This window comes from Hemicordylus capensis, chromosome 1, assembly GCF_027244095.1.
Source record: "Hemicordylus capensis ecotype Gifberg chromosome 1, rHemCap1.1.pri, whole genome shotgun sequence".
NCBI classification, from domain to species: domain Eukaryota; kingdom Metazoa; phylum Chordata; class Lepidosauria; order Squamata; family Cordylidae; genus Hemicordylus; species Hemicordylus capensis.
The window spans coordinates 333,300,647-333,318,892 of NC_069657.1; the positions used below are offsets into that span (position 1 = coordinate 333,300,647).

The 18,246-nt window shown below is 40.7% G+C and overlaps 1 protein-coding gene and 1 long non-coding RNA gene across 5 annotated transcripts in view; one reads left to right on the plus strand and one right to left on the minus strand.

The window, feature by feature from the left end:
* Nucleotides 1-92: 92 nt before the first annotated feature.
* The window catches only part of LOC128349215 (uncharacterized), a 34,957-nt gene continuing 16,803 nt past the window's right edge, over nt 93-18,246 (minus strand). For 2 of the 4 annotated variants that reach the window (XR_008318677.1, XR_008318724.1), the window contains 4 exons: nt 10,829-11,023; nt 10,019-10,122; nt 3,574-3,803; nt 93-832 (listed from right to left, as the gene is read on the minus strand). This is a non-coding gene — a long non-coding RNA (uncharacterized LOC128349215). Of the gene's footprint in view, nt 833-3,573; nt 3,804-7,632; nt 7,712-10,018; nt 10,123-10,828; nt 11,024-18,246 lie in introns of all 4 variants that reach the window. The other 2 variants (XR_008318710.1, XR_008318653.1) reach the window with 2 other exon arrangements.
* SLC16A10 (solute carrier family 16 member 10) overlaps nt 15,027-18,246 on the plus strand; it is a 103,830-nt gene continuing 100,610 nt past the window's right edge. The window contains exon 1 of the mRNA XM_053304989.1: nt 15,027-15,474. Within this exon, the coding sequence (XP_053160964.1) occupies nt 15,195-15,474 (280 nt within the window). The 5' untranslated portion in view covers nt 15,027-15,194. The remainder of the gene's footprint in view (nt 15,475-18,246) is intronic.

The following is an 18,246-nucleotide window of genomic DNA, read 5'->3' on the forward strand; positions in this document are numbered from 1 at the left end:
AGCATCTAAGCACCCACTGATAAAAAATGTGATTCCAGCCTAGGAATGGAAAAGAATTCTATCATTTCTAAAAGACAGTCTTTGCATCCTCATTGCAAGAAAACACATTTATTGTGGCACAAGTTTCATGGCCAAAGCCTACTTCATCAGATGCAAGAAACAGTCGCCCAAACACATAAGCACATATAGTGAGAACACACAGACGGGGAAAAGAATTAACATATTTAGTCAAAAGACCAAACAGGTAGTACATTTGATAAAGGTAGTACATGGAACACAAGTGAATATAAGTGGGATGAGTGACCTACTCTTAGCTAGAGGGCACTGGTGATTAGTGGGAACACCTAGAGGAGGGCAATTTGTCTTCTGTAGTGAGTTTGCTGCTCCGAAAACCGAACTGTTTCCTTGATTTTTTTAAAAAGGCATCTTATGATCGGAAGCACTACCTCCTAGAAAAAGCAACCACCAGGTGAAGGGAGATCCCAACTGGCACTGTGAGAAGGGAGAGGTCAGCCCTTGTGCTGTGTTCCCCACTTAACATCACCCTGCCCCAGAAACAGCTCTTCGCAGCAAACAGCCACTTCTGGGGCAAATAGTAGCTTGAGAGCAGGTGTGTTCAGAGGAAAAATTGGTTCTGGGGATGCAAGTTAAGTTTTTCCTTTGGCCGCCCCATACACTACAGTCCCTATCGGGATCTCCCCCCACCATGTGCATTTTCGAACTCTGTTCCACACCTGCGCAGCAGTAATTGTCTAAAGTTGCCACTTTGTGGAGTAATGGTGAGATGATGAGCTTTGTGAAAGCAGAAGTATTTCCAGGGCTAAGCGTGTCTCTGAAAAACATCAAGACAAATTGGTAATTTGACCCCCACTGTTTGAAACTAATGTGCAAAATGTACTGACTACTTCTAATTTGGTGGTTTCATGGTGACATTTCCCCCTGGAATGGTTTCAAAGTTGGTAACTCAGAAATGGGTGTGGTAATATTGGTTTCCCAGAACACTCTGTAACAGATTTCAAGTCATCTTTCATCAGCAACATTTCAAAAGGAGATTCCAGTGTGAAGCTGCTGAGTTGAATATGCTAGACCCTTTGGGCTTTTATCTCTCTACAGAAAATAGTTCAGATTTTAGATGTTCATCTTCCTGTGCCTGTGCAGCATAGGAAGATGCAGCCTCTAGCTGGAAATAGCTCTCACCCATTCTACTTAAATGTTGCATTACTTTGTGCACATACCAACTGCTGTTTTTTGCTTTGCATCTTTCCCACATCCTCTTTGTACCTGGTGGCTGACATCCAGACTAGTATTGCATTAGCACAGCAAGATAAGTTGCGTTTAGTTCGGTTTGCAGACCTGCATGAAGTTGTGATGCTTTGTGATATGCAACCACTATGAAAGACCATCTGCGGGGCACAATGTATCAGCATCTTTCCTTAGTGCAAGAACTAGTCTGGAATGTTCTTTGTGCAATGTCCTTGCACTAGTGCAACAGTATAATGCTTCTGCAACACTAGTCTGCATGTAGGCCACTATATATACCTGACATGTAGGCGGTATCTACTTTGTCAGATATACTGGATCTGGCTCATGAAAACTTGTGCCACGAAGTTACTAGTCTTCGGGGTTGTGTGTGTTGTTTGAGTAACACGGCTACTCCTCTTAAGATCTGTCATTGCAGAGTAGTTTTATGCTGAGGGAGCATGGTGTGGGGATGGTGGATTTCTTTTTTAAAGAACAACTCTTGTGAGAAGGACATCTGAGGTTGAGATTGTTCATACCAATCTTGATATTTTTATACCACCCTAGATTTTATTGATTGAACGTTAAAGCTAGTACAGTATACTTCAAAATCTGTATTTGACTGAATGTAAAAAGTTAATCTTGCTTTTGGTGCAGAAGAGGGCAACCAAAATGATCATGGGCCTGGAGCATCTTCCTTATGAGGCTAGGCTACAGCATCTGGGGTTCTTAACCTTGGAAAAGAGGTGACTAAGGGGAGACATGATCGAGGTGTATAAAATTATGCATGGAGTGGAGAGGGTGGACAGAGAAATTTTTCTCCCTCTCTCACAACCAGGGGTCACCCCATGAAATTGAAGGTAGGGAAATTTAGGAACAAAAAAAGGAAATATTTTCTCAAACAGCACATAATTAATCTATGGAATTCTTTGCCATGGGATGTGGTGATGGCCACCAGATTGGATGGCTTTAAGGGGCTTAGACAGATTCATGGTGGACAGGTCTATCAATGGCTACTAGTTTGGTGGCTGTGGGCCACCTCCAGCCTCAGAGGCATGGTGTCTCTCTATACCAGTTGCAGGGGAACAACAGCAGGAGAGAGGGCATGCACATACCTCTTGCCTGTGGGTTCCCCTGAGGTATGTGGTGGGCCACTGTGTGAAACAGGATGCTGGAATAGATGGGCCTTGGGCCTGATCCCACGGGGCTGTTCTTATGGAATGCACTTCGCTCAATTATCTGAGTTCCATTTCCAGTGTTAGGGTACCCAACACTGAAAACAGGGAATTATATACCTAACACTGGAAATTCAGTCCCACCACCCTACAAACTTATTTATTTATTTTATTTAATGGATTTTTATACCATTAGATGGGAAATGACTGAGGTTAAAATCATGTATTAATGTTGAAAACTTGAAAGCTGCCAACATTTCCATATTGTAGGCTGTTGAAGTTTCTTAGCTGGGCAGTGTTGTAATTCCAGTTTTTATACTCGGTGGCTGACATCCAGACTAGTGGTGTATTAGCACAGCAAGAGAAGTTGCATTTAGTTACGTTTGCGGAGCTGCATGAAGTTGTGAAGCTTTGTGACATGCAACCACTAGTGGAAGACCTTCTGTGGGGCACAATGTGTCAGCGTCTTCCATTAGTGCAAGAAGTTTGCCTAGGTCCATACATTTTAAATGTATGACCCCTGCTAACTTGGCAAAGAGGCACCTTTTAATGTGGCGATTCTCTATTTAGCAGGGGGAGAGTAACTGGCCCTATCCACCCCCAGCATGGTACCTCCAGTGACTGTTGCTGGTGTCTATCTTATGTTTCTTTTTGGATTGTGAGCCCTTTGGGGACAGGGTTCCATCTTATTTGTTTACTTCTCCGTGTAAACCACCCTGACCCATTTTTGGAAGGGCGGTATGGAAATCAAATGAATGAATTAATGAATAAATAAAATTGTTTAGTGTATATGAGAGGGAGGTGTAGGAAAGGGTTATTTGCTTAGAATGCAAGAAACTCTGGAGTGGAAAACTTTTAAACTAAACAGACTTACTCTGCAACATGTAACTAGACAAATATCTCAGCCAGACAAGAACATAGATAAGCAAAATAGAAAACTGCTACAGAATAGTCTGAGAATTCCCCATAGTATTTCATCATCCAGAATGGCTTAAGCTAACAGACTAAGCCATACCCCAAAGCATACCTTCAGGGTATGAAAACGGTGTTACATTTCTCACACCTCTTAAAAGTATTTTTCTTCTTGTCTATCATGTAAACAGTCCGACAAGAAGAACTAACTGTATTAGAAGATATACAAATAATTTCTCTCACTCACCTGAGGGGCTGAGGTGGCAAACCCCAACCAAGGGGGCATCCGTACTGGTCGGAAAGAAACTGAGGAGAGTGGTGCTCCGACTGCCTATATTGACGGATGCATGCGTACTGTGGGCGGAGTCCAGAGCACTGCACAAAGCTTTTGGAATCTTCTCTATTGGTCTCTTGCGCAGGTGCGTATCCCAGTGGTGTGAATACACTGGGATCACAGCAAGGATCCATCAGTTTAAACTGTGGGAAAGGGGAAAGTGTCACTGTGTTCTGTTAAGGAGAATCGCTCTAAGCTGAATGCTGGGATGAAAAGAATAAACTAACTCTATATCTATCTATCTAATTTTAATGTAGCATTCTGTTATAAATAAGGTACTGCGTCAGTGCAAGTGCTTGTTAATGAAACTGCCTTGAGGGTGATTGGCCTGAACTCCCTAGTTCGGGGTAATGTGGGGAATTTAGCTCAAAAGGGGAGACAGTTCAAATCAGCCTTAATTTGTGCAAGCATATGAACTGAAGAAAATCTGCTTGAGAGAGAGGTTTTAAATAAATCAAAAAGTAGTTTATTTAAAGCAAAAATACTAAGACTAAATAAAGTAGAAGCAATGCAAATATGTTTAAAAATAGACGATTATAAGGCACATTTAGCTTAAAGTTGCAAAATATGTGTAAATTCCCAGGCGGGCTAGAGAGGTACTTTAAGATAGAGGGGCAAGATTTCAGAAATAAGAGAAATGGATAGGTTCAGCCCTAAAGAAGCTGAGCAAGAGGCTATATCACCTGTCCTGGAGAAGAACACTAACGTAGTCTGCTGGGGTCTCTTGTTGTAGTCTGCTGGGTTCCAGAGTGAGAGGCACAAGGGAACACTGAGATGTTTTGCAGTGGGGGTCCCAGGTGTAGTAATACACGAGGAAGCACACTGGGTCATGGAGTTAGGGATAGTTATATCCTAAAAGAGCACATTTATTTTGTCCTGCTGTGCTGAACAGGGGAACCCAGACAACCTTTTTTGGGGGGAATGCATTGTGTCTTAGTCCTTCCTGGGTAATAATGTGTGTGAATCGCCTATGGCATTCAAGGCTGATTGGAGTGTGCAGGTGCATTCAAAGAGTGATCCAGCGCTCCCTAAGGAGATCGCTCAGGCATCCCCGCCCCATGCCTGCAGGCTCCTGCCCTGCCCTCCACCCCACCAGCCCCAGTGGGCACCAGCTGCCACTGCTCTTAAATAGGGAAATGGTCATCATTGTCTATATATATTTTGGAATACATGATTAAGAGAATGACAGAGAGGAGGAACTGCAGCTCATTTCCTTTTGATGATCACCTATGTGCAGGTTCCCTCTTTACTTTCTAGAGAGAACTCTCAATCTGGTACCAGTTTCTGATAAAGTAATGATTAAACTGGGCCATTTTTAAATTAAATTATTTCCCTAGCTATCCAATTTGTCCCCAAAACAGAGACCCCCAAACAAATCATTCTCTGATAAAGGGTACTCCCACCCACTTCAGTGGCTACATCCTCCATGTTATAAGGCAGAGGAGTGTGCAAGAGAAATTTTATCACGCTGGGATGTCTCCTCTGAAAGTTAGGAGTTAACATGCTCCTATTACATACTCAAACAACTAGCAAGGGACATCTTGGGACATTGGAAATTGCTGCTTTAAACTTCAGGGGTCAGTAGCAGTAAAAGCTGCATTGACACTGCAGAGAAAACATCGAGAGCTCAATACAAATGTACAATTAACTTGTGGAGGAAATGAATCGTTTGTTTTGTTTTTAATTCAAGCAAAACAGTTAACATCTCATTTTGCCATGTAGCTCTTCTCAGGAGACTCCTTATTTCTACTACTTTAAAAGCCTAATTTTTAAGCTTACAATAAAGAATCCCCCAATGCACATTAATGAAACTCCCAGTGTGCTAGTAAAACCGTAATAAGCTTTTAATTTTTTATAGAGTGCTTGAGCTGAAGTGTCTTAAAATCATTCTACATGCAGCCAAATGTAAATTCGGTTTAGGTTTATTAGGTTGAATATGAAGCAACCCCACAGAAAGGTGACCTTCACTTAAAGAAACGGGTAAAAGGAGATTTTCTTTGCAATTAAAGAAAACCTGAGAGCTATTTTTAAAAATCTGGTTCTACTTAGTTATATTAATTAGTAAACTAACATCCCAGTTCCAACCACTTTTGGCATTTAATGCCATGGATATTAATGGAACTTGCCCTTAAGTAAACATGCATAGGATTGCAGCTCCAGGTTTCTAACAAATGATGGTGTCAGGTTGCTATTCTCAGATTACAGTGTGATATATTAATTATTATTTGGTTTATAACTCTTTTCCATTTTCAAAACCAAAATTTTAAAGTCCTCAAAAATTAGAGGGAAATAATTGTTGAAAGATGACTTTGAAAAATCATGTCCACAAATCTGTGGACTTGTGCCTTGTCAAAATGGGTTCTTTTTTCTTTTTGCCTCATTTACTGAAATAATATCAATTGATAAAGAACTTCAAGACAGAACATATTAATTTATATAATGTTCCAATAAGCAATTGGACCAGTTCAGAAATTGGGTGGGTGTGTTGTTTTTCTACATCAGAATTTAAACTAGGGTATCACTGACAGAAATTCTTTATGATGTTCACAAGCTATATTAAGTGGCATAGGGTTTGAAATGATTCCAGCTTCCATTTGGCAACGTGCTTTTGAACAAGCTGCTTCTTGTGGTGTATATTATAGTTGAAGTAATTTTTCTCCATAATTAAGCTTCTTGAATTAGAGTCCTTGTACTACTCTGATAAAGTCACAAAGGGGACACATAGAGATTACTAATAAGGCTTCATGCGCAGCACAGAATGAGCTTGTTTAATGAACTTGAATAAAATACTTAGATGTGCTTGCTATGAACTGGATGAGTTCAAATGTACTGATTATGCCCAGGTTTTTCCTGGATACAATATGTTATGTTTGGATAAAGGATGTTTCAGGCTGAGAGTGTGAAATAGTTTTAATTAAAACTGTTTTCTCCACTTACAATAAAAATATTTTTTAACCAAATGCACTATTCTAAAGAAAGTGGTGCATGAGGTTTTTTCTTTTTAAAAGGAAGGCAGCTGTAACAATATTTTCTCCATTTATTTTACCTGCTGTAGGCATGATGTACATTTTATTTGTTTATATCTATGTAAAGTACTTTGGGAACCTTGGTTGAAAAGTGCTATATAAATATTCATAGTAGTTCGTAATTGTTCATAAAAATTTTAACGTGTGTGTGTGTGAACTACCAGAGCATTTGAGTTCAGCCCTGCAGTAGAGCAATTGGAAAATTATTCATGTTTAGAAAGAATACCAGTTGCAGAGGAGCAACAGCAGGAGAGAGGGCATGCCCTCACCTTTTGCCTGTGGGCTTCCGAGAGGCATCTGGTGGGCCACTGTGTGAAACAGGATGCTGGACTAGCAGGGCTGTTCTTATTTTCTTAACGCTTTTATTTTTAGCCTACTTTCCAGTAGGCTTATGAGATCACCTGGAAGTCTGTCTGTCTGTCTGTCTCCCCATCAACTTCTCAATGCCTGGATCAAAATGAACCAAATTGGGTACAGTTGTAGGGACACCTCAGCGATGTAGTTTGTGATGATGTCATCCACCCCGATTCAAGATGGCAGATGCGTAAACTTTCGAGGCACAAATGGGCTAGCTTGTGAACCACCTAACTGATTTGAACCAAATTTGCTACAGCAGTAGGGACACATAGTGATGCCCCAATGACATAGTTTGTGATGGTGTCATTCAGCCCAATTCAAGATGGCGGACATTTGAACATTTGAGGCGCAAGTGGGCTAACTTGTGGACTGTCTAACTGATTTGAACAAAATGAAGTACAGTTGTAGTGAGTGACACACAGGGACACCTCACTGTTGTAGTTTGTGATAATGTCATTCACCCTGATTCAAGATGTCAGACGCATGAACATTTGAGGCATAAGAGATCTAACTTGTAAGCCTCGAACCAAATTTAGTCCAGTTGTAGAGATAGTGAAATGAAAGTAGGCAGATTAGTGGAACAACTTACTGGAACAACTTGTTCTAGTTGTTATCTAACTGAAGTGCTGGCAGAACATAGTCAGCACTAGCGTCATCAAGCAACATACCTGAATTTTGCAGGAAGGTTTTGTTGATCCATGATGGAAAAAGAAAAAATGTACAGGATTAACTTTTAGCCTTGACAGTTAACATCAGCAAAACAAATTACAGTGCTATCATGTTACAGTTAGTATGTCTTGAAAAGGAAAGGATAGTACTGGTAATGATTATGGGCCACAGTCGTCCTCCTCCTTGTAAGGTATAATGGCGAAGTGGCCCAAAAAGGGCCATAACCACCAAGAAGCTAAGACTAATTATATAACTAATTTGAGGTCTGCTGTTAAAGTTTCTCACATACATTTGACTTGCAAAGAAAATCCCATGTTTCCCTGGTACTAAAAACCGATCGAGTTTCCATACTCCAAAAAGTCAGCAATAGCAAAGCCTCCAAAAATTTGATACATTCTTCACAATATCTCCTGCACTCCCATAAAATATGATCAGCAGATTCAGGCAGCCCACACACAAAGCATAAAGTGTCTTCCACTTTGCCAAGCAAAAACAGTTTTTCACATAAACCAGAATGTTCAGATAGTATTCTTAAAGTGGCAGCTTGCCACGTCCTCTGAAAAGTGTTCAAACAATCCATTTCTATGAGAGTTGGAAAAATCTCATAAAAGTGATGTCCTGTGCTTTCTGTGTCCCATCTATGCTGCCATTCAATTTTCAGCAACTTTACATATTGACTTCTAATCTCAAATTGAGACAAAGGGAATTCAGAATCCACAGACTCATTCCCCAAGGCTTTCTTGGCCATAGAGTCAACTTCTCATGATCCCCACATGAGCAGGAATCCGTTGAAATTTTACCAGAACACCTCTAATCGTTATTAAGACTCCAGATTTCACCAACCAAAGAAGGTGTCCACTCTAGTCCCACATTTTGAATTCCTAACAGTGCAGATTGGGAGTCCGACAACCAAAACCTTCCGCAAAGATTGCTCTTTAATCAGTTTCAGGGCCAACATAATAGCAATCAATTTGGCTGACATAATGCTTAGACCATCATTTAATCGATAATTCTTCTTAATACCCAATTCAGGAACAACAAATGCGCAGAGATCCTGTCATTCTGTACAGTCCGAGATCCATCAGTATATATTTTATACCAGACTTGTTCCTCTGATAGCAGTTTCCAACACAGTAATCTTATAGAGAATTGATAATCTTAAAGTTTTTCTGAGGACCCAATATTATAACTACTGGTGGATACCATACCCAGAAAAGGCCAGAGATTCCTTCCTTTATCTACCCTTATAGTTTGCCACAACCTAGTCCTCAATACATGGGGCAGTCACACATCATGCATCCCACAAGGATCTTTCAACTCCCAACTAGGGTCATAGATGGAACCAATTAACTCATTAGGATGTCTATGTAATCTATCGCATATAAAGCCAAGTGGCGCAGATCTCCTGGCCATTCACCAACAACACCCCAAACTATATTACAAGGAGTCATGACAAAAGCTCCACTCACTACAAGGAGAACTTTATTCTGGATATATCCAACTTCTGAAGAGTGGAACTGACCACAGACATATTAGGTTGACTGCCATATTCTATAATTGGTTGAATCAGGGTCCAATATAGCATTAAGAAGGTTTTCTGGTCTGCCCCCCACATACTTCTGGAAATCCCACATAATAGTTGCAATCTAGGTTTGCACCTGTTAAGTACATATTTTACATGTGGAACCCAGGTCATTTTAGTATCGAAAATTCCACCCAAACATTTATATTGAGAGACTATAGGAAGATAGGAATCATACATCATTAACCAGGAGACTTGACAATATCTCTTCTTCGTAAAAAATCATGCTCACTGATTTAAACTGAGAAAAACGGGAACCCCAAGCATTCCCCCATAATTTCTACTTTTCTTAAGGCCTCATTCATTTTCTTCACGGCCCATTCCACACTTCTACCCCAAGTCCAAAGAGCACAGTCATCAGCATAAATGCTAACGGCAATGCTTCTTGGAATTACATTTGAGAGATCATTGATCATTATATTAAACAGCACAGGGCTTAAAACACTGCCTTGAGGAATGCCATTTTCTAAATTATGTGGGGTAGAATATGAAGAGTCAATGTGCACTTTAATCCATCATTCTGCAAAAAATAATGAACCCATTCTAAGATTTTTATCTGAAATCCTCAGTGAAGAGAACTTATATAAAAGTCCCTCCCTCCATACCATATCATAGGCTTTTTCTGTATCCAGGAAAACAGCAGCTAAGTATTGTTTCCCATAAAAGGCTTTCCATATGTCAGTCTCTACATGGACAATTTGGTCTAATGTACTCCGCAACTTACCAAAACCACATTGAAATTCTGTCAACAGTTGATCATAAGCCAGGAGATGGGTGTTGATCATACGCTCCGTTGTCTTGCATAAACATGATGTTAGGGCTATAGGTCTATATGACAGTGGATTAGAAGGATATTTGCCAGGTTTATTCATCAGTATTATCTGGGCTCCTTTCCAGGAAACAGGGAGTCAACCAGATTGCCAAATCATATTATATAACAATAAAACCAAGTCTATTTTATCTGGTAAATGTTGTAGAAGTTCATAACTAATATTGTCCTCTCCTGGAGAGGAACACTTACTCAATTTCAGTGCTACATCTAATTCCCACTTAGAAAAATTACAATTTAGAATGTCTTTTGATGCATTAACCCCTCTTTCCAAAGCTCCTCTGTCTTCAGTAAAAAACTCACTGTGATATCTCAGAAAAGAGTCCGAATAATTATTTGTAACTTGTTGAAAAGTAGATGCTAATAACTCTGCCTTTTCAGAATTGTCTGTCATTGGTTTACTGTCCACGGAAACCAAAGTTGGGATTTTCCACTTGTGTGTCTGCACACCTTCCATCTTTTGGCCTGTCTAAAGACTGAGGCAAGAGGAGTGTCTTTTGTTAGTTTCCCACAATAATTCTGCCAATTAATTCATTTCGCAGTTTTGATCACCTTCTTGGCCTTGGCCCTAAGATGCTTATATTTCATTAAATCCTCTCCTGCCATAGTTTCTTTAGCTTTTCAAAAAGCTGTATTGCTTGCCTGAATGACATCCCCACAATCCTTGGTCCATCATAGGACAGATTTCCTCATCCTATCTCCTACCTTATATTCTGGAACTGCCAATAAGGCTGCAGAATTAATGCCTTCAATCAATTTCTCCGCAAGGTATTCTAGGACAGATTCCATACCCTCCTCCAAACTATGTGCACAGCTAGCTCCAAATAATGCCCAGTTGGCACTTTTGTAGTTCCATCTCATACATGGTAAAGATAGCTATGACAAAAACTGCAACTGGGGCTGAAGAAGAAATAGCAAATGATCACTTCTCATATTATGATTCTGCAAAACTTCTAGCTTACACTTAAAAGCTAAATTGGAGAATACAATTCCCCAATCCAAACATGACATTTGCCCAGAGGAAGAATCAAAACGCATAGGAGTATTTTCATTCAAAACAATCAAATTATGATCTTCAAAAAATTGTTTGAATAATTTCCCATTTGGATCCAATTTATGATTACCCCAGAGAGGACTGTGGCTATTAAAATCTCCACATAAAACATAAGTGTTCTCTATTCCATGAATGGTTTGATCTAACCCTTTTATATCCAAAGGTTTACAGGGATTATAAAAATTCAAAACTCGAGTCTTTTGAATAGGGCCAGCTAAAAGAATAACCACTCCTAAAAGTTCCAGTCCTATATCTTGAATAACAACCTCCATAAAATTTACATCTGCACATACAAAAATGGCAACTCCACCTCCTCTAACCAATCCCCCATCTTTATGAACTGAAATATAATGGTGAATCTTAAAACTCAGTGTTTCAAACAGCCAAATTTCTTGTATACAAATAACTGCAGGTGGACTTGAAAGTGTAGTCAAAAAATATTTAAATTCTTGCCCATGTGCTAAAAGACTGTGAGCATTCCAACAAAATATATCAAACATTAATCCACTAAGATACAGGACATTCCAAAATCTCCCGTATTTGATCCATTGTTAATGCTCCAGTTTCCATTTTCCCCGCAGCAGCTTTTAAGATAATACCTAATTTTTCAGAGCACTGCTCTGTCTGAGCTGTGTAGTTTATTACTTCAACCATAAAGGCCACAAAATTCACCTTTTAACCAATAAAGTTTCCTTATGGAGAATTGTCTATCTCCATAAGGAGCAGGGGTCTCCCTTTGTGTCTCCTTACTCTTCTCCTGCATATCTGATTCATTATGTTTCTTGACTGCCATCGCATAGGAGATCCCCTGAGTAATTCAAAAAGATTGGAGAACTCTAGAACTTGGAGTATGGTTTCCTTGCAATCCTCCAATGTATGTGGACCACCACATTTCCTTCAACAAATCTGGCCATGACAAATAGCAGCTACATGCCCATAAGTTTGGGCATTTTAAACATTTCAAAGGAGGAGGGATGTAGTAGGGAATCCGGAACAATTAGAATCCTATAACCACTTGATTTGGGAGTTCTGAGCCCTTATACGCAAAAGACATTATTAGAGAGGGCTGGAGAGTTCCTTCTCTATTCAACATCAACCGTTTAACTCCTCTGACCAAATCTTCTCCCAAAACCTTCCAAACATCACCCTCTTATATACTTAAAGGTACTCCCATGATAATACCCTTCTTTTCAGTTTGAAACTGAGGTGGCTAACCAGGGGCTAGGGGAGAGGGGGCCCGTGTTTGCCCCTCTCCCCAGCAAACCCTCAGTGTAAGGGAGGTAATGAAGAAAATAGGGAGAGGCTGAGCTATGAGGCCCTCCAGAGCTGGAGGCCCAAGTTCTTTGAACCCATCCACTCAAATACAGCTACACCTCAGGGCTGACACATTACTCTATGTTTCCTCAAAGAGGAGAGGCAAAACAGTTTATCCAATTGATCATTCTGAGCATTCAACCAATAGGTCTCCCCCATACAACCGTTTAGCACGCACAACATCACCTACAGCAGGCATCCCCAAACTGCAGCCCTCCAGATGTTGCTGAACTACAACTCCCAGCATCCCTAGACACAATTTTTTGTGGCTGGGTATGCTGGAAGTTGCAGTTCAGCAACATCTAGAGGGCCACAGTTTGGGGATGCCTGATCTACAGTTTTACAAAGCCATTCAACCAGCTTTATGGAGTGAAAGTCTCCACTGTTTATATCCTTCCCTGTTGCCTTCACCGCCGCCAATAGCAGGTGGGATCATTCATCTAACAAGCTAACAGAATTTGCTTGAGGATTATTGAGTTTCTTTTTCATTTCATTCATTCATTCATTCATTCATTCATTGGATTTCTATACCGTCCTTCCAAAAATGGCTCAGAGCGGTTTACAAAGAGAAATTAAATTAAATTAAATTAAATTAGATGGCTCCCTGTTCCCAAAGGGCTCACAAGAAATGTAAAAGATCTAAAAAGATCTAAAAATGTAAAATATAAAAAGAAATGTTAGATAGACACCAGCAACAGTAAACTGGAGGTACTGTGCTGGGGGTGGATAGGGCCTTTGGGTTCCTTTCACTGAGGTATCCTGCTTCTACTGCTTCCATTTCACCCTCCCCTCCTTCAATTACCATTGCAACAAACAGCATTACTCGCCTGATCTTCTGTGCCTCAACCCAGTATATCACCAACTCCTTCTCTCCTACAGCTGCCCCTGATTTCAAGGTTTAAAAAACAACTGAAGGCAGCACACTCGACCAGCCGTCTCCAGCTTCCTCTGCTCTCCAGGCCACAGTTCACTGAAGAGCTAAGTAAGCTTAAGCCTGATCGAATTGTAGTCAGGAGGTATAGACCACAATTTGATTTTTATTTTAAATATAGAACAGAATAATTTACTGTTTTTCCTTCAACAAGAGTAGACAAAAGTTCTGAGAGAGTGCTAAGCATTTTGTTTTTAAGTGGATACCAGTGTTGTACAGAACATTTATTTAAAAGTTATTTCATGGCTTGACTCGCATTACATTTTTATGGTTGTTGCTCACATTTATGTATTTGAATAGTGTGTATTTTGTGATGTGGGAACATAAAAGCCTTGCTGAATCAAATCAAAGGCGAACAGTGACCAGGCAGGAGCTTCTGAGAAGCCCATAAGCAGAGTCTGGAGACAACAGCCCCCCCCCCCCACTTGTCTCTCAGCAGATGGATAAAAGGGCTGCTGCTTCTGAACATGGAGGTTCAATGTAACTGTTATGGCTCATAGCCATTTATAGATGTAATCCCCTTTTAAACACAGTCTAAACTAATAGCCTTCATATTGCATGGCAGCAAATCCTAAATGCTGATTATGCATTGTGTAAAGCAGGGATTCTCAACGTTGGGGCCCCAGATGTTACTGGACTTCAACTCCCATAATCTCTAGCCCCAGTGGCCTTTGGTTGGGGATTATGGGAGTTGAAGTCCAGTAACATCTGGGGACCCAACGTTGAGACTCCCTGGTGTAAAAGACTACTTAATTTTGTCTCTTCTGAGTCTACTGCCAATTAATTTTATTGAGTTCTAGTGTTATGAGAGGAAACATTCTCCATGTTCTCTTTCTCCATACCATGTATGAGGGTGTAAACTCTTATGCCATTGCCCCCCCAGCTGTTTATTCTAAAGTAAAATGCCCAAAATGCTTTAGGCCAGTGGTTTCTAAACTGGGAGCCTCCAGATATTGCTGAACTACAACTCCCATAAGCCTCAGCTACAGTTTGGCTGGGGCTGATGGGAGTAGTAGTTCAGCGACATCTGGAGGCTCCCAGTTTAGGAACCACTGCTTTAGGATTTTCTCATAAGCAAGGTGCTCCAGCCCCCTGATCATTACAGTTGCTCTTTTTGGTACTATTGCCAACCCTTGATTTCCTTTTAGAGATGGCATGACCAAAACTGTACACAGAATTCCAAATGTGGCTGCACCACAGATTATAGAAAGACGTTACAATCCTGGCAGTTTTATTTTGAATCCTATTCCCTAGGATGGAATTTACCTCTCTTATAGCACACTGAACTGTTGATTCCACTGAACTCAGCACTAGCCTGTCTTTGTAGGAGACCTAGGTGGCTGCCTAGGCCACCAAATTTTAAAGGACAGTACTACCACTGCTGCTACCACTACCATGGATAACCTTACCCTCTCCTTGACACATGACCCCTGACCTGAGCTGACATTTGGGCTGAATGACCTTAAAGCGTTCTCCATCTCCTCACTTCTTCCTGGAGAGGATTTTTCTGCACATGTGTCCTGGTGATTGTCTGATTGGTTGTCAGCTGTGCATTCTTCTCATGAGTCATGCACGCTGCCAGTTCACTCACTACTTGCAGCTGCTGGATAGCCTGTCTCTTTGTTCCAACAGCACTATGTCTGGCTGCTTGTGTCTCTGTTGGGAGGACCCCTGATGGTGGTGGGGAGAGTGTACTGGAGGTTTAACTAGGAGTCTTGCCTAGTTAAACAATCACCTCAGAGCCTCCAGGCAACTGGAAGCTAGGGGTGTACATGGAACTGGCTGGTTTGGTTCGAGTCTGGACTGCACCTGGACCGAGCCAGTTTGGTCCGGCACCCCCTCGAACCCCTCCCCCATTCAGTCCAGTCTGGGGGGGGTTCACAAACATATTTTTTAAAAATAAAATAATTTTTTACTTACCCCAAAGGGGGAATTGTTGCAGGCAGCGAGGGGGGACATCCATGGACCCTGCCGGTCTCCCTTCATGCTGGGGGGAGGGGGAACATCTGCGGACCCCCCCCCCCGGCCACCTCCAACAACTCCACGGAAGGGGTAAGTAAAAAAATTATTTTGTTTTATTTTATAAGTCCGTGAACCCCTCAAACAGTCGGGGGTGTGTGTGTGTGTTTGGTCCAGGGTCAGACTGAACAGGGGATGGTTCAGTTTGACCTGAATGATCGAACCAAACTGGTTCGACACTGAACACGTTTGATGTCAAACATGTTTGCACATCCCTACTGGTAGCTGGGCAGCAGGAAAGATCTGCCAAAAAAGATACATACTGGGGGGAAATGCAACTTGTTCTTAATACCACTGATTTTAGCAACATTCTTAGGTGCAATCTGCATATAGAGAATTACATTCCCCATGGTTATGAATGTGGGTTTGCCTGAAACCCATGGCAAAGTAGCTTCAGGTGGGTCTGAGTCTCTAATGTAGTTGAACATTTAGAGAAGAAACGAGGAAGCAGGTGTGTCATTTTTAGAAGCTGAAAATGAAATATAATCAGTTCAATTAGTATCTATAATGACAGAAAACAGGGACTCAAACATTATATAGCAATTCCTGTGCCCCCAGAAACTGTTCCCTTTTTTTGGTCTTTTCTGCATTATTGTATTAAATATTAACTGGAAACCCACAGATACAATGGTAAATAAGTTCTGCTCCCCCAACCCCCATGATTTCTGTGTACTTGTCTCTCCTCGGTTCCCCCAATGCAACACCTTCCACTTTCAACAGTATTTCAGCAGCCAGCTATCGCAGTAGACTTTATTAATATTCCAGGTACAGAAAAGCTTCATGGTCACTATAAAAATTTGCCTACAGTACTATGCTAAATCTGATTCACATCAGATTTAGCTTCTGTCAATTCAAAGGTATGTACTCCTGAACCTTACATCTGGGTCTTTGCCTTCCTATTTCAATTATGTACTTTTTCAGGCCTCTCCCTCTTGCTTCTGAAACATTTCATAGGCAGCATAAGCCTCTTCTTAGTTTGACCTATACCCAGGTGCTATCCTTTCTTGTCCCATTTTAGGCTCCAATGATTTTTCACACCCCTTCTCAGTTCTCACCCCTTACTACATTGTAGAGCACGAAGCAATTACCATATCAGCATAGACCAGCCCTGACTATGATTGTACTGCTATGCAAGAAAACCACAAACAGAAGGAAAATCTTAGCCCTATTCAGACATTATGCTGTCTGAGTCTACAAATGTCTGTAACTTGTACATGTGTTTGTGTGAATGACTGTATCTGTGTTCATTTTGAAAATGGAACCTGGATACAGACCTTTCAAATGCATGGTGCAGATAGGAATGCAGGTACTGCTGTACCTGTGTTAACATAACATGAATGACTATACCTGTGCACACTGTATACTCATTGTACAAGTGTTGAACATAACATGTGTATGGGCCTCTTGTCATGCTTCTGGACCCTGGTGTTGCAGTTTCTCAATGCAAATAAGAGAGCTAGTGTAGTGTTGTGGCTAAGGGTTTGAGCTGAAAAATAATTAGTTCAGGAATTCTGATAGCTTCCCAAAGACCAGTTCCTTTGGAAGGAAGACTCTTGCAACTTGAAATGCAAATGTAATGATTTTTTTAACCAATATATATCTTTTGTTCATTTCACTTGTCAAGTAAATACATGTATAATTTCATTCTAAACTCTTCATTCTCTATATTGAATGTGTGTGTGTGTGTGTGCGCGTGTGCGTAAACACACACACACACACACACACACACACACACACACACACAGAGTTATACTTCACCTAGGGCACCAAAATTCCTAGGGTTTTGGTTGCAGCTGTATTGTTCCCTGACTGAGTTGTCCAATGCAGTCACAAGATGTTTTTCCTGGGGAGTCACAATCTGATCAGATCTCATCAATGTACATGTGAAGTTAGAAACCGCCCCACCCAAGTATTTACTTACTTTGACTAGTGCTCTTTATGTTTGTCCATCTTCTGGACAATTTTTCCAAAGCTGAAGCAGAGCATCTTACAGGGACACTGTAAGACTTATTTTTCATGACTTTTGGTGCTTGTATTTAAGTTTGTATGTTTAGCCCAACTAAGTTTGGTTGGCGTTTTTGCACAACTAGTCTTTTTAGTTTTCTACGTTGGATTCTAACAATTACTTTAAGTAGTTACCTGCCTTACACCTTTGAGATAGACTTGAAATGTAAAGAATGTCACTTGTTGCTGAGCCAGATTGAAGTCACAGATGGGGGTTGTTTCCATTATGTTCCAAGCCAAGTAGTGCTGTTCGTGAGGGCTGTTTCTGGTGTTGTTTGTTCCTGTACTTCATTCTGCTTGCTCTGGTAGTTTACAAGCATGAAGGATTCATGTGGTAAAGCAGCTTGTGTTCCTGTAGGTCTCTACTTCATGTGTGAGAAATCCTGTATCCAGATCTAAGATAAGCTTACTAAAGCAGAAAGCTTAGTGGGATTTTTTAAAAAAAGGATTAGACATGCATATTAATAATACAAATAGCAGCAGCCAGGACTCAAATAACTTGGCAAAGGGATTCAATGGTATTGAAATAATTGACCATCTTTCCAAAGGTTCAGAATCTTATTACTGAAATCCTTATTAAATAGTGATCCTTGTTTAAGAAGCTTGCCAGCTGCTCTGGGGAAAGCAGCTAATTGATCTGAACATTTAATTTTTGCTTCCATTCCTTTGGATATATATTCACAAAGAAACTGACCAACAGAGTGGAACTTCTCCTACCTATGGATTTTTAGATGTCTTGGACAATGGCTGCTGTGCATGCACAGAGGCCAAAAGAGTGACATTTTGGAGTCCTAAATGGAG